The sequence below is a fragment of the Cetorhinus maximus genome, chromosome 25 (assembly GCF_964194155.1).
Source record: "Cetorhinus maximus chromosome 25, sCetMax3.hap1.1, whole genome shotgun sequence".
NCBI lineage: Eukaryota > Metazoa > Chordata > Chondrichthyes > Lamniformes > Cetorhinidae > Cetorhinus > Cetorhinus maximus.
Window position 1 is genome coordinate 12752310 of NC_135903.1, and position 14977 is coordinate 12767286.

Here is a 14977-nt window from a genome sequence, read left to right on the forward strand (position 1 = left end):
CTGATGAAGCGATAATTGGCCGGGTTGGATTTGTCCTGCTTTTTGTGTACAGGACAAATCTGGACAATTTTCCACATAGCCGGGTAGATGCCAGTGTTGTAGCTGTACTGGAACAGCTTGGCTAGGGGCGTGGCAAGTCCTGGAGCACAAGTCTTCAGTACTATTGCCGGAACATTGTCAGGACCCATAGCCTTTGCAGTATCCAGTGCCTTCAGCCGTTTCTTGATATCACATGGAGTGAATTGAACTGGCTGAAGATTGGCATCTGTGATGCTGGGGACCTCCGGAGGAGGCCGAGATGATCATCCACTCGGCACCTCTGGCTGAAGATTGTAGCAAATGCTTCAGCCTTATCTATTGCACTTGATGTGCTGGGATCCCCCATCATTTTTAGGTATGCCTGGTGCTGCTCCTGGCATGCCCTCCCGCACTCTCCATTGAGCCAGGATTGATCCCCTGGCTTGATGGTAATGGTAGAGTGGGGGATATTCCGGGCCATGAGGTTACAGATTGTGTTCGAGTACAATTCTGCTGCTGCTGATGGCCCACAGCACCTCATGGATACCCAGTCTTGAGTTGCTAGATCTGTTCGAAATCTATCCCATTTAGCACAGTGGCAGTGCCACACAACACGATGGAGGGTATCCTCAATGTGAAGGCAGGACTTCGTCTCCACAAGGACTGTGCGGTGGTCACTCCTACCGACACCGTCATGGACAGATGCATCTGCAGCAGGCAGGTTGGTGAGGATGAGGTCAAGTATGGTTTTCCCTATGGTTGGTTCTCTCACCACCTGCTGCAGACCCAGTCCAGCAGCTATGTCCTTTAGGACTCGGCCAGCTTGGTCAGTATTGGTGCTACCGAGCCACTCTTGGTGATGGACATTGAAGTCCCCCACTCAGAGTACATTCTGCACCCTTGCCCCCCTCAGTGCTTCCTCCAAGTGGTGGTCAACATGGAGGAGCACTGACTCATCACCTGAGGGGGGTCGGTACGTGGTAATCAGCCCATATTTGACCTGATGCCGTGTGACTTCATAGGGTCCGGAGTCGATGTTGAGGACTCCCAGGGCAACTCCCTCCTGACTGTATACCACTGTGCCGCCATCTCTGCTGGGTGTGTCCTGCCGGTGGGACAGGACATACCCAGGGTAGTTGATGGTTGTGTCTGGGACATTATCGCTATTACCCATATGAAAGGAGAGAACTCCCAGGTTTCTCCCCAGTTGCTGCCTAACTTCTTGAGTTTCCTGTATTTTCTTCTTTTTCAACTCAGAGTCAGTTATCTTCCTCCATAAGGGATGGACTTGCATTTCGATAGCACCTTTCACAGCCTCAGGACATCCCAAAGTGCTTCACAGCCAATGGGTTATGTTTGAAATGCAGCCATTGCTGTCTCGTAGACAGATATAGCAACTGATTGGAGAGGGCTGGGGGTATGGGGAGGATAGGGTGTGAGGGTGAGGAGGGTGAGGTGAGAGGGTGGGGAAGGGTACAGTGAGGGGGTGGGCAGGGGGCAGTCAGGGGATGGGCAGGGGGCAGTGATGGGATGAGGTTAAGTGGGTTGCTGTTTGTGGAAGAGAATTCCAAACTGCTACCACACTTTGTGTGTAGAATCATTTCCTAATTTCACTCCTGAAAGGTCTGGCTTTAATCTTTAGCCAATGGCCGGGATTTTCCAGCCCTCTTGGGGCTGGATGGATCCACCTCGGAAGTTTCAGCCGCCCAGTCCATTGACTTTCAGCAGGACTGGACCATCCCAGCAGAGGGCGGGGCCAGAAAGTCCTGCCTGCTTCCATTCTAATCTATCCAATCGTAGCCAGAGAGTCACTTGCCATGGCCTCGCTTCCTGCTCCCACACTGATCCTCCTGATGTTCCCCCAAAGGAGTCTATCCTTCAGCCCCTCCTATTTCTCATCCACATGTTTTCTCTTGCTGTCATATCCAAAAGCACAGTGTTAGTTTTCACATGTGAGGGAGATTGAAAACAGCGCGAGAGGAGAGATAGTCGGGATATTGAAAACAGCGCGAGAGGAGAGTCAGTCGGGATATTGAAAACAGCGCGAGAGGAGAGACAGTCGGGAGATTGAAAACAGCGCGAGAGGAGAGACAGTCGGGAGATTGAAAACAGCGCGAGAGGAGAGACAGTCGGGAGATTGAAAACAGCGCGAGAGGAGAGGTGACTGGGAGATTGAAAACAGCGCGAGAGGAGAGGTGACTGGGAGATTGAAAATAAAAGGAGGGGAAGCTGAAGAGGAGGGGCCAGCGTGTGAGTGGCCCAGTGAAGGAGTGGAGCTTTGAGGCTTTGGCTCGAGAGGCTTCGGCGAGCGGAGGCTGAGGACGAGCTTGCTCCCAGTGGGGTAAGGCCGGGTAAGTTCCTTGAATTAAATTAGGAGTAGGTAATGGAGGCAGCAGTTAGGGCAGTCGAGTGCTCCGAATGCAGCATGTGGGAAGTCTGGGACAGCACAATTGTCCCTGGTGACTACACCTGCAAAAGGTGCATCAAGCTGCAGCTCCTGAGAAGCCGAGTTAGGGAACTGGAGCTGGAGCTGGATGAACTTCGGATCATTCGGGAGGCAGAGGCAGTAATAGACAGGAGTTTCAGGGAGACAGTCACCCCTAAAAGTCAGGAGGCAGGTAGCTGGGTGACTGTCAGGAGAGGGAAGGGGAACAGACAGCAAGTGCAGAGCACCCCTGTGGCCGTTCCCATCAACAATAGGTATACCATTTTGGATACTGTTGGTGGGGACGACCTACCAGGGACAAGTTGTAGTGGTCGCGTCTCTGGCACCGAGGCTGGACCCTCAGCTCAGAAAGGAGGGAGGGAAAAGAGGAGAGCAGTAGTGATAGAGGATTCGATAGTTAGGGGGACAGATAAGAGGTTCTGTGGGAGAGATCGAGAATCCCGGATGGTCTGTTGCCTCCCTGGTGCCAGGGTCCGCGATATCTCGGATCGAGTTCTCAGTATTCTCAGGAGGGAGGGTGAGCAGCCAGATGTCGTGGTCCATGTAGGGACCAATGACGTGGATAGGAAGGAGGAGGAGGTCCTGCAAAGAGAGTTTAGGGAGTTAGGTGCAAAATTGAAGGACAGGACCTCCAGGGTTACGAACCCGTGCCACGTGCTAGTGAGGCTAGAAATAAGAGGATAATGCAGCTAAATACGTGGCTAAGGAGATGGTGCAGGAGGGAGGGCTTCATGTTTCTGGACAATTGGGCTCTGTTCCAGGGAAGGTGGGACCTGTTCCGACAGGACGGTTTGCACCTGAACTGGAGGGGGAACTAACATCCTTGCGGGTAGGTTTGCTAGTGCTGCTCCGGGGCGTTTAAACTAGATTTGCAGGGGGAGGGGAACCAGAGTTGTTAGAGCAGATAGTGAGGTGGAGGAGGATAAAGGTCAAGCGAGGAATGCATGTATAGACAGAAATCAAGGGTCCGTCCATGATAGAAATGTTCTCAGGTGCATCTATTTCAATGCAAGGAGTATTGTCGGAAAGGCAGATGAGCTTAGGGCGTGGATTGGCACGTGGGATTACGACATTATTGCTATTAGTGAGACTTGGTTGCAGGAGGGGCAGGACTGGCAGCTCAATGCTCCGGGGTTCCGTTGTTTCAGATGTGATAGAGGGGGAGGGATGAAAGGGGGAGGAGTGGTATTACTAGTCAGGGAAAATACCACAGCTGTGCGTAGACAGGACAGCCCGGAGGGCTCGTCTACAGAGGCCATATGGGTGGAGCTGAGGAACGGGAAAGGTGTGACCACACTAATAGGGTTGTATTATAGACCGCCCAATAGTCAAAGAGAATTGGAGGAGCAAATCTGTAGAGAGATAGCAGACCGATGTAAGAAACTGAAAGTTGTGATAGTAGGAGATTTTAACTTTCCACATATTGACGGGACTCCCATACTGTAAAAGGGCTGGATGGCTTGGAGTTTGTCAAATGTGTTCAGGAAAGTTTTCTAAATCAATACATAGAGGTACCAACAAGAGAGGATGCAATACTTGATCTCCTATTAGGGAACCAGACAGGTCAGGTGACAGAAGTATGTGTAGGCGAACATTTTGGGTCCAGTGACCACAATGTCATTAGTTTTAAGCTAATTATGGATAAGGATAGGTCTGGTCCTTGAGTTGAGATTCTAAATTGGAGTAAGGCCAATTTTGTGGAAATGAGTAATGATCCAGGAAGAGTGGATTGGGATAAGTTGTTTTCTGGCAAGGATGTGTTCAGTAAGTGGAAGGCATTCAAAGACGAAATTTTGAGAGTGCAGTTTGCATACTCCTGTCAGGATTAAAGGCAAAGTTAACAGGCATAGGGAACCTTGGTTTTCAAGGGATATTGGCGATCTGGTTAAGAAGAAGAGAGAGGTGTATAGCAGGTATAGGCAACAAGGAGCAAATGAGGTACTTGTAGAGTATAGAAAATGTAAGAAAATACTAAAGAAGGAAACCAGGAAGGCAAAAAGAAGACATGAGGTTGCTTTGGCAGATAATGTGAAGGTAAACCCGAAGAGTTTCTACAAGTATATTAAGAGTAAAAGGATAGTAAGGGACACAACTGGTCCCCTTGAAGATCAGAGTGGTCGTCTATGTGTGGAGCCTCACGAGATGGGGGAGATCTTAAACAGTTTTTTTGCATCAGTATTTACTCAGGAAACTGGCATAGTGTATAAGGAAGGAAGGGAAACAAGCAGTAGTGTCATGGAACATATAGAGATTAAAGAGGAGGAGGTGCTTGCTGTCTTACAGAAAATAAAGGTAGATAAATCCCCCGGGCCTGACATAATATTCCCTCGGACCTTGAGGGAGACTAGTGTAGAAATTGCAAGGGCCCTGGCAGAAATATTTAAAATGTCCTTAGCCACGGGTGAGGTGCCGGAGGATTGGAGGGTAGCTCATGTTGTTCCATTGTTTAAAAAAGGCTCCAAAAGTAAACCAGGTAATTACGGGCCAGTGAGTCTGACGTCAGTAGTAGGTAAATTATTGGAAGGTGTTCTGAGAGATCGGATATACAATTATTTGGACAGCAAAGGGCTGATTAAGGATAGACAGCATGGCTTTGTGCGTGGTAGGTCGTGTTTAACGAACCTTGTAGAGTTTTTCGAGGAGGTTACCAAGAAAGTAGATGAAGGAAAGGCTGTGGATGTTGTCTATATGGACTTTAGTAAGGCCTTTGACAAGGTCCCACATGGGAGGTTAGTTCAGAAGGTTCAGACACTTGGTATCCATGGAGAGGTTGTAAACTGGATTCGAAATTGGGGGAAGACACAGAGTGGTAGTGGATGATTGCTTCTTAGACTGGAGGCCTGTGACTAGTGGTGTGCCTCAGGGATCTGTACTGGGAACATTGTTGTTTGTTGTCTATATCAATGATTTGGATGATAATGTGGTGAATTGGATCAGCAGGTTTGCTGATGACACTAAGATTGGAGGCGTTGTGGACAGCGAGGAAGGCTTTCAAAGCTTGCAGAGAGATCTGGACCAACTGGAAAAATGGGTCAGAAAATGGCAGATGGAATTTAATGCAGAAAAGTGTGAGGTGTTGCATTTTGGAAGGTCAAACCAAGGTAGGACATACACAGTAAATGGTAGGGCACTGAGGAGTGCGGAGGAACAAAGGGATCTGGGAGTTCAGATACATAATTCCCTGAAAGTGGCGTCACAGGTAGACAGGGCTGTAAAGAAAGCTTTTGGCGTACTGGCCTTCATAAATCAAAGTATTGAGTATAGGAGTTGGGATGTTATGGTGAGGTTGTATAAGACATTGGTGAGGCCAACTTTGGAGTATTGTGTGCAGTTCTGGTCGCCTAACTACAGGAAGGATATCAGTAAGATTGAAAGAGCGCAGAGAAGATTTACTAGGATGTTGCCGGGTCTTCAGGAATTGAGTTACAGGGAAAGGTTAAACAGGTTAGGACTTTATTCCTTGGAGCGTAGAAGAATGAGGGGAGATTTGATAGAAGTTTACAAAATTATGAGGGGTATAGACAGAGTAAATGCGAGTAGGCTCTTTCCACTTAGATTAGGAGAGGTAAACATGAGAGGACATGGCTTTAGGGTGAAAGGGGAAAGGTTTAGGGGGAACATTAGGGGGAACTTCTTCACTCAGAGAGTGGTGGGAGTGTGGAACGAGCTACCATCTGACAAGGTAAATGCGGGCTCACTCTTAAGTTTTAAGAATAAATTGGATAGATACATGGATGGGAGAGGTCTGGAGGGTTATGGACTGGGTGCAGGTCAATGGGACTAGCGGAATAATATTTCGGCACAGACTAGAAGGGCCGAATGGCCTGTTTTTCTGTGCTGTAGTGTTCTATGGTTCTATGTGCGCTGATGACACCCAGCTCTATCCCACCTCCTCTCTCGACCCCTCTGAGGTTGGCAAATGATCAGACTGCTTATCCGCTATCCAGTGCTGGATGAGCAGAAATTTCCTTCAAATATTGGAAGGCCAAAGGCTTTGTCTGAGCCCGCACTACAAGCTCCATTCCCCAGCTACCAACTCAACCCATCTCCCTGGCAACTGTCCGAGGCTGAACCAGACTGTTTGGAACCTCGATGTCATATTTCATCCCAGGATGAGCCTCTGACCACATAATCCAAGCCTATTTCCACCTCGGTAACGTGGATGGACTTTGCTCCTGTCTCAGCTCATTTTTTTTGCTGAAACCCTCATTCATGCCTTTGTTCCCTGTAGACTTGATGATTCCAATTCATTCCTGGCTGGTCTCCCACATTCTACCCTCCCGAAACTTACAGTCACCCAAAGCTCTGCTGCCTGTGTCTGAACCTGCACCAAGTCCTGTTCCCCTATCACTCTGAGATTGCTGACCTACATCGGACCCTGCCCAAGAAATACCTTGACTTGAAATATCCGAATCCCTCTATAACCTCACCCCTCCCTATCTCTGTAATCTCCTCCAGCCCCACAATCCCACTGGAAACAGTCTTCCTGTCATAAAAACACCCGTCAACCACTACCCTTTGTTTCCTACCACTGAGCCCATTTTGTATCCAGTTTGCTACATTCCCTGGATCCCATGGGCTTTTATTTTTTAACCAGCCTGCCATGTGCAACCTTGTCAAAGGCCTTGCTAAAATCCACGTAGACCACATGAACTGAACTACCCTCATCCTGAGCCCTAAGCTCAGGATTTCCCTCCCTAAACCTCTCCACTTCTCTACTTCTTTTTCCACCTTTAAGATATTCCTTAAATCTACCTCTGACCATGCTTTTGGTCACCTCCATTAATATCACTTTATGTGGCTCAGTGTCTAATTTTGCTTTCATAATGTTTGTGCAAAGTGCATTGGGATGTTTTAAAGATGCTATATAAATTAAAGATGCTACACAAATTAAAGATGCTATATAAATATAATTTGTTGTTGTTAACTAAACTAGTTTTGTGTTTAAAAAGCGCACAGTTCCTGCTGCCGCTACAGATTATTTTTAGCATCCCGCCAAATCTCCTTGCCCCCTGACCACTTTGACTAACTCAATTACACACTAAGATAAAAGCAAAAAACTGCGGATGCTGGAAATCCAAAACAAAAACAAAAATACCTGGAAAAACTCAGCAGGTCTGGCAGCATCTGCGGAGAGGAACACGGTTAATGTTTCGAGTCCGTATGACTCTTCATTTTTTTTTACTTAGTTCTGTTGAAGGGTCATACGGACTCGAAACGTTAACTGTGTTCCTCTCCGCAGATGCTGCCAGACCTGCTGAGTTTTTCCAGGTATTTTTGCTTTTGTTTTGACTAATTCAATGTCAATTTTCAATGTGCTCCCGACTCTGACTGGCTATACGGAACCTACTTACAATAACTTGCAGAGAGAGGAAAGAAACAGTTCGTTCAAAACTTGTAGGACCTGAAATATTTCAATCGACAACACTCAGCTTCAGTCCCTGTGATTGCCGACAACTCAGCAGAAGAGTTTTTATAACATGGCAAGACTGAAAACAAGTTTCATTCAGAAAAAAAAACGCACACACATTCCACGAAAACAGACAGGTCAAATAATGACATTTTTTGCAGAATGGATTTTGACACCAATTCTGCAAATCTTGCCTGAAGACCGCCATGGGAAAGTCGATCAATTCTTTGCAATGACTGGAGCCCAGCCCAGGGTGTGTCTCTGGAAGGGTCCCCGCCCCATTCATCCACATGTCAAACTGTCAAACTCTGTACCGGTTAAGGAATGAGTGGTTTTAGCTGAGAGCAGCAGTCCTTGGGGGGGGTTTGCTGGCTCTTCTCCCAGCCAATGTGTGAGGAGAGGAGCGGTAGGAACGCCCTTTGGGGATGGGATATAAGGAGGGGAGACAGGCTTTATGCTTTGCAGTTTGGAGTTTCTGGCTCTCACTTGTCTACAGCCTCTAGCACCATGAGTATCAGCTTCAGGTCCTCGTTTGGCGGATCCAGCCGTCATGGTTCATCCTCCGTGCGACTGGTCCGAAGCGGCGGGGGCGCTTCCCGCTCTCAGAGTTTGTACGGCGCCGGGATGGGGACCCGCATCGCCTCGGTGAGTGCGGGTTCGGGGCTGGGGAGCGCCCTGGGCTCGGGCTCTGGCTCGGCCTCCGCATCCTTCTCCATCTCCTCCTCCTCCTCGGCTGGAGGCTTCAATGAGAAGACAACCATGCAGAACCTGAACGAGCGCCTGGCCAGTTACCTGGACAGGGTCCGCTCCTTGGAAACTTCCAACAGCAAAATGGAGCTGGAGATCCGTCAGATCCTTGAGAAAGCGGGTCCGGCTGTCAGGGACTGGAGCGTTTACTGGGGCACCATTAAAGATTTCCGTGACCAGGTGAGACCTTCTAGCTGCAGCCTCTACCCGCTATTCTCTCAGAGAGCGCCCGTAACGCCATAAAGCCTCCCAAGGCACCTCCCAGGAACCTGGCAACACAAACCCAGGCAAATGGAACAAGCTGATATTAAGGTCCGACGACCAAAAGCTTGGTCGAGGAGGAAGGTTTTGAGGAGCATCAGGAGGAAAGTGAGGTAGAGGAGGTAGAGGAGGGGAATTCCAGAGCTTGGGGTACAGGTAACTATACAGGTAGGGGTGGCTATGACCATCCATTGAAACATGGAGGCTGCTCAAGAGGCTGGAATTCCAGGAGTGCAGATGTGGCCTGGGAAATGAGAGTCAATGTTGGTGTGTTTTTTCTGTTGAAAGTCCCACACTGGAGCTGGCTCCAACAGCTTATAGTGATGAGACCTGGCGCATGGGGAGCGAAGGCGGAATAGATGATAGGTAGAAACTGGGGAAACAGAAACAACACCAGGTGTAGTACAAGTGGGAGCTGGGACAAATTCTTTGAATGTTCCAGGCTCAATGATTGAGGGAGGGGCAGCAGATTGCAAGGGGTGGCCAGGGATATGGGGGCATGGGGACAGAGGAGCTGCAGACTGGGGGTAGGGGACAGAAGGGCAGCGAACTGGGGGTGGGGGGTGGAAGAGCAGCAGATGGGGGCAGCAAACCTGCGGGAGGGAGACCAGTGCAGGAGATGCACATGGAATGTGGAGCCTGCAGTGTCTCACAATGGGATAATCTAGCACTATATAAACTGAAAGCGTGGCAAACTGTAAGTGATGTTACTGCTGGCTGCTTTCTTCTCACACTCTCTCAGAATCTGTGTAATTTATTATTAATCTCCATTTTTCACAGATTACTGATCTCATCCTTGATAACTCCAGGCTTATGCTGCAGATTGATAACTCCAAACTTGCTGCTGAAGATTTCAAAACCAAGTAAGTAATAATAAATGTAGCTGTTTAATGTCTTTGTGCTGACGGTGTGCTTTATTCTCCGATCCCACCTATCCTGCTGATTTGTCTTCCTCGTCATCCACTTGCAACTTTTTCCTGCACCTACATCATTCTCACCTTTTGCTGCTGACCGGAGGGTATTTGGTCCAAGAAATAATCTTCCAGATTTGGGTACATTTAAAGAATTACTTAAAATGTCTCCTGTTATTTCCCTCTGATGGAGAGACCATCTCGATCCTTTCTCAGGAGAACTGTACAGATACTGAAGACCAAGCGTCTTAGTTATTTCAGAAAACAGAGAAAACATTTGTAACTGAAGCCGGAATGCTGGTTTGTAAGTTAAGCCAGGAAAAGAGCAGCTGCTTCATACTCATGATGCCTGGCGTGTCCTGACCAGACTTGTCCAACCAACAGGTATGTAATCTCCAAGGAGAGGCTGAAGTACCTAGGGGGAAGGAGAAATCTGGAATATTATTCTCAACCCGCTCAGGGAAGATGATTTAAATCAGGAATCCTACTGTAGAATGCAAGGGAATACCTCTTAACTTCAGCATTAGACAACAAGTAATAAGAGAGATTTTCCCCCTTTTTTCTGTCTCTATAGATTTGAAGCTGAATTAGGAATTAGAATGGCAGTGGACGGAGATATTAATGGACTGCGTACAGTGTTGGATGATATGACACTGGAGAAGAGTCAGCTGGAAATGCAGATTGAGGGTCTAAAGGAGGAACTAATCTACATCAGGAAAAACCATGAGGAGGTAAGTAACTTCCATTTTGGTAAATGATTCTACTGAGTTGAGTGCTCCTTTAAGATTTGGGAGTATAAACTAACTGAATATTTTCTCTGCAGGAGCTTAGGGGACTGCGTGGTCAGATATCTGGCAATGTCACTGTAGATGTCACAACCGAACAGTCCCCTGATTTGTCTAAGATGCTGGAAGAGATGCGGCAGCAATATGACGATATCACGAAAAAGAACAAGAGTGAAGCTGAAGAATGGTACAGGCAGCAGGTAATTGGGGGAAATCTGGGATTATTATGTTATTCCAATGTGATCACTGAACTATCACATCCTTCAGTTCAGAAAATCAAAATTTAAGTAACTGAAAATAAGTGGCCTCTCTGAGCAGAAACCCAGAGGCTGAATTTTTGCTCTGGCCTCCAACATTGGGTATATTTCCCAACACCATGTCAGTGCTTGACAAACTGGCCAATGGCGTGCACTCACCATCCAATTAAGGTTAAGAGGTGGCTTCCTGAAGTTGGAGGACCAATAGGAGGTCAGATCAGCAGCCCCAGGCTCAGGTGGGCCCTGTCAATGTGGATAGGAGAAAAACAGGGCTGCAAGATGGAGGCATCCTCTGAAGCCTGCCTGATGCCAGCAGAGGTGAGGGGATGGTGGGGGAATTGGTCCCCGGACAGAGTGCGGGCTCCTGCCCGGGGGTGGGGCTGACTCCTCCCCGTGATCATGTTTTGACCTCAGTGTCAGAGGCGGAGGGGGGGCAGAGGGGTGTGGGGTGGGGTTTGCACATTCTGATTGGAAAATTGCAGTCAGTGTGTAGAGAGTGGCCCACTAACTAGCCTAACGGGCTACCTGCCACTCGCGGTTATGAAGCCATCATCCTTCGGCCTGAATGAAAATGGCCTGGAGATGGTCACTGTGGATAAAGCAGCATATTGCCACTGGTGGGAAATTGCAGACCTGTCCACCTCCAGTTCTGCCTCCATGGCTGATTAAAAATTCATCTCTGAAATTCTCCAATTCCCCATCTTCCTCAGTGTAACACGTAAGAAAATACCTTCAGCATCAGACTGGAAACAATAAATAGGTTGTCATGTTGCTATTTTATCTCCATCCTGGGATAACATGACATTTGGAGGTCTGATTTCAAAATGGCCTGAACCAAATTGGCATAATTTTTGGGACAGAGTTGAGTTAATGACAAATGTCAACCTTTGATTGTTCGAACACCAGACAGATAATAGAGAGTTAGTGGTTTTGGTGAAAACCAAGTCCATTGTTGGTTGAAGACTTCTCTTAATTGTTTGTTTCAGTGTGTGACTGTGCAGCAGGAATTTGCTGTTAATACCGAGGCCCTTCAAGCAGAGAAGTCACAGCTCGTCCAACTGAGGCACACTGTGCAGGGACTGGATATGGAGCTCCAGACCCAGCTCAGCATGGTGAGTACAACACAGGAGAGCAGCAACCTCTGTCCCTGGCTTTATTGGAAGTGCAGGTCTGACTAATCACTGTTTGTTTGTGTGCAGATTGGATCTCTAAATGCGACTCTTAGGGACACTGAGCTTCGTTGCAGCGAGGAGTACAACAGAGTTCAGCTGACCATCAACAAACTGGAGGCAGAGCTGGTGGAAATCCGGCTGAAAGTAGACCAACATGTCAAAGACTATGCTGACCTGCTGGATATTAAAAGTAGACTGGAAATGGAAATTGCCACATATCGTCGCCTGCTCGAAGGAGGATCTGGGTAAGAGAGTCACCAAATTAAACCCAGCTCCTGACAGCCTAACCCCCCCTAACTAAATATGTTAGACATGGCTTCGGAATTATTACTGTCTGTAGAGTTACTTTGGGGGATTTTGATGAACTTTGTGCTCCTTAATAAGGGACGTTAGTGTGAAATTTGGAACACTTTGCATTTCAGAACCAGTGTCAGGATCAATCCTTGTTACTCTATTATCAAATTTGTGCTATGCTAGATTAACTGTCTCCCTATCCTGTCCCAGAGATGTTTAGGCACCAACCTTCAAAGATCACCCTGTCTGCACTTGGGATATTTTTCCTTTCTCTGCACAGACATCCTATAGCCTGAGTGGTGTCGCAGTAATCCAGATGTTTAAACACTGAATTTCCACATTGTTGTGTTATTTATGTTACTTAGCTGAATTATTCAATAATTTTAATTGTCTCAATGGAATTTCTCCTGCCCCGAGACAGTCTTGAGCTCATAATTGAGGCTGAAATCGGCCATTAATTTACAGATTTCTATAAAACGAAATTCCAATTCTCAAACCGGTGAGATTTGGACTCCTGCTCCCTGGACTATTAGCCCAGTAACAGAACCACTACACTTCCACATGATCTTAATGAGATACTAAACATCAACCGGCTGTAAAATGCTTTGGGGCATTCCTGAGGTTCTGAAAGGTGCTTTACAAATGCATATTCTTTCTATACACTCACACACACCCAGCCCTTGCTGGAGGGATTCCTGGATATTTACTGATTACTGTTTATTTTTACCAGCCAAGTAACAACTACACAAACAACAAAAGATATAAGCAAAAAGATTGTGGTCACAGAGGAAATACGTGGTGAGTTAAACATAACTTTCAAACTTGTCATCAAAGTGACTGCATCATAAGTTTGAACACAGAAGTAAATGTACACCTAGAGCTTGTAGTTGAGGCAGCTGGTGTTGGATGCTCAGAGGTTGTTTCCCCTGCCTGGGGTGTCCAGAACAGGGGAAGGGGGTCCCAGTCTCTGGATAAGGGGCTGATCATTTAGGATTGAGATGAGGAGAAATTTCTTCACTCAAAAGGGTTGTGAATCTTTGGAATTCTCTAGCCCAGGAAGCTGTGGATACTCAGTCGTTGAATACACTGAACGTTGAGACTAATAGACCTTTGGTCTCCAGAGGACTTGAGGAATATGGGTTCAGGTGCTGAAGTGGAATTGAGGTCCAAGGTCAGATGAATAGTGGAGCAGGTTCGACAGGCTGCTTGACCAATTTTCTTATGTTCTTAACATGCTGAGTGACAGAGGCAGGGAGAGCCAACAGTTCCCAGACCCCTCATTCCATAACTTCACTCTCTGCTGTGGTACTGAGTCACGCACAGCAAGAAAGTCTGCTTCCAACCAGAGGAACAATGAGGCTGCTACAATTCACTTCACTGCCACAATAATTAGAGAAACAGAAATCTGGTTGGGTCCCCACTCCTGATTTGATATCCATTGAAGTCTGTACGTATTCAGGAAAGAATTCAACTCCTCCCCCAATGCCCTCATGATTGATTAGCCAGATAACCCCGACCATCTAAGCTCTCCTGAGTAATGGCCACACTCAGCATTCGGCTGCTCATTCATCCTGTGATACCCTCAAGAATGGAGGCTAGGGGGAAACCCAGGTAGGGAGCCAGGGATCATGAGGGAGAATGGACTGGGTGGTGAATTGTGCTCTGTAGTCTTCCTGGGCAGGATTTAAGAAATAAAATTGACGGTGTAGAATATACTGCCACCTTGTATTATGCCACATAAAATACTTAAATGCCACACAATATAAAGCAATAAATACAAGGATTGAGATGTTGGGGAACCTATAGAGGGAGAAAGGGGCAGGGCCCAGCAAGAACGGAGGTAGTGGGTGGCCAATGAGGAATATAGGGGAGGGACCCAGTAAGTGCCTTATTGGGTGACCAATGACAGGGGAGTGGGGAGGCGGAGCTCTGAAGATGGGTGTGATGCATGACCAATGAGGAGAGGGTGGGGACAGAAGGTCCTGTGATGAAACCTCCAGGAATATGTACCGCAAGTTGGCAACCGAGGTGTGGTCAGAACTGTAACATCATAAATTTAACGTTAGCAACTACTGATTTAATGAATGCATCAATTAGTCTCTAACTAAGCCACTGGTTATTTCTTTTTCTTAAAGAACCTGTCATTACGAAGAGAGTGAAGACTGTGGTGGAAGAATCGATTAATGGGCAAGTGGTTTCTTCACATACAGAGGAAGTCGATGTCAACTAATAGAATGTTCAACACTTTGGAAAAAGCTGGGAAAAGAACAAAGTAAAAGTCATCTAACCAGAAGAGATAATCAAACCTAATAAACACAACTCTTAATGATTTCCCTTTCTCTGTATTTCTGAGCATTTAATAAAGTCTTGTGGGAACAGTTATCCTCATTTGTGTTTTCAGCTCCTCCCAGCAGACACAAGTCTTCCTTCGAATATCTCTGGAAACTTCAACCAGCTCCCATGTCTAGGGGCCAGGGGGTTCCCACAGTCAGAGACCAGGAACCTCGGGGTGGGATTAGAAAATAGGACATTCTCTCTGTTGCAAATGAAATAAGGGTTTTCACCAATTACAATCTATATCAATGTGTATTTATATAATACCTTTTAATCCCAAAGTGTTTCACAGGAGCGTTGACACTGAACCACAAGGAGATGTTAGGGTAAGTGACCAAAAGC

The 14977-nt window shown here is 47.1% G+C and overlaps 1 protein-coding gene across 1 annotated transcript; it reads left to right on the top strand.

Annotated features, from left to right (window-relative positions):
* The first annotated feature begins 8356 nt into the window (after positions 1-8356).
* On the top strand, positions 8357-14683 carry LOC144667903 (keratin, type I cytoskeletal 19-like). Its single transcript, XM_078529499.1, has 8 exons — positions 8357-8801; positions 9663-9745; positions 10368-10524; positions 10617-10778; positions 11822-11947; positions 12035-12252; positions 13032-13099; positions 14437-14683. The coding sequence occupies exons 1-8, from the start codon at positions 8382-8384 to the stop codon at positions 14529-14531; spliced, it is 1329 nt and encodes a 442-aa protein (XP_078385625.1). The 5' UTR covers positions 8357-8381; the 3' UTR covers positions 14532-14683.
* The last annotated feature ends 294 nt before the right edge of the window (positions 14684-14977 follow it).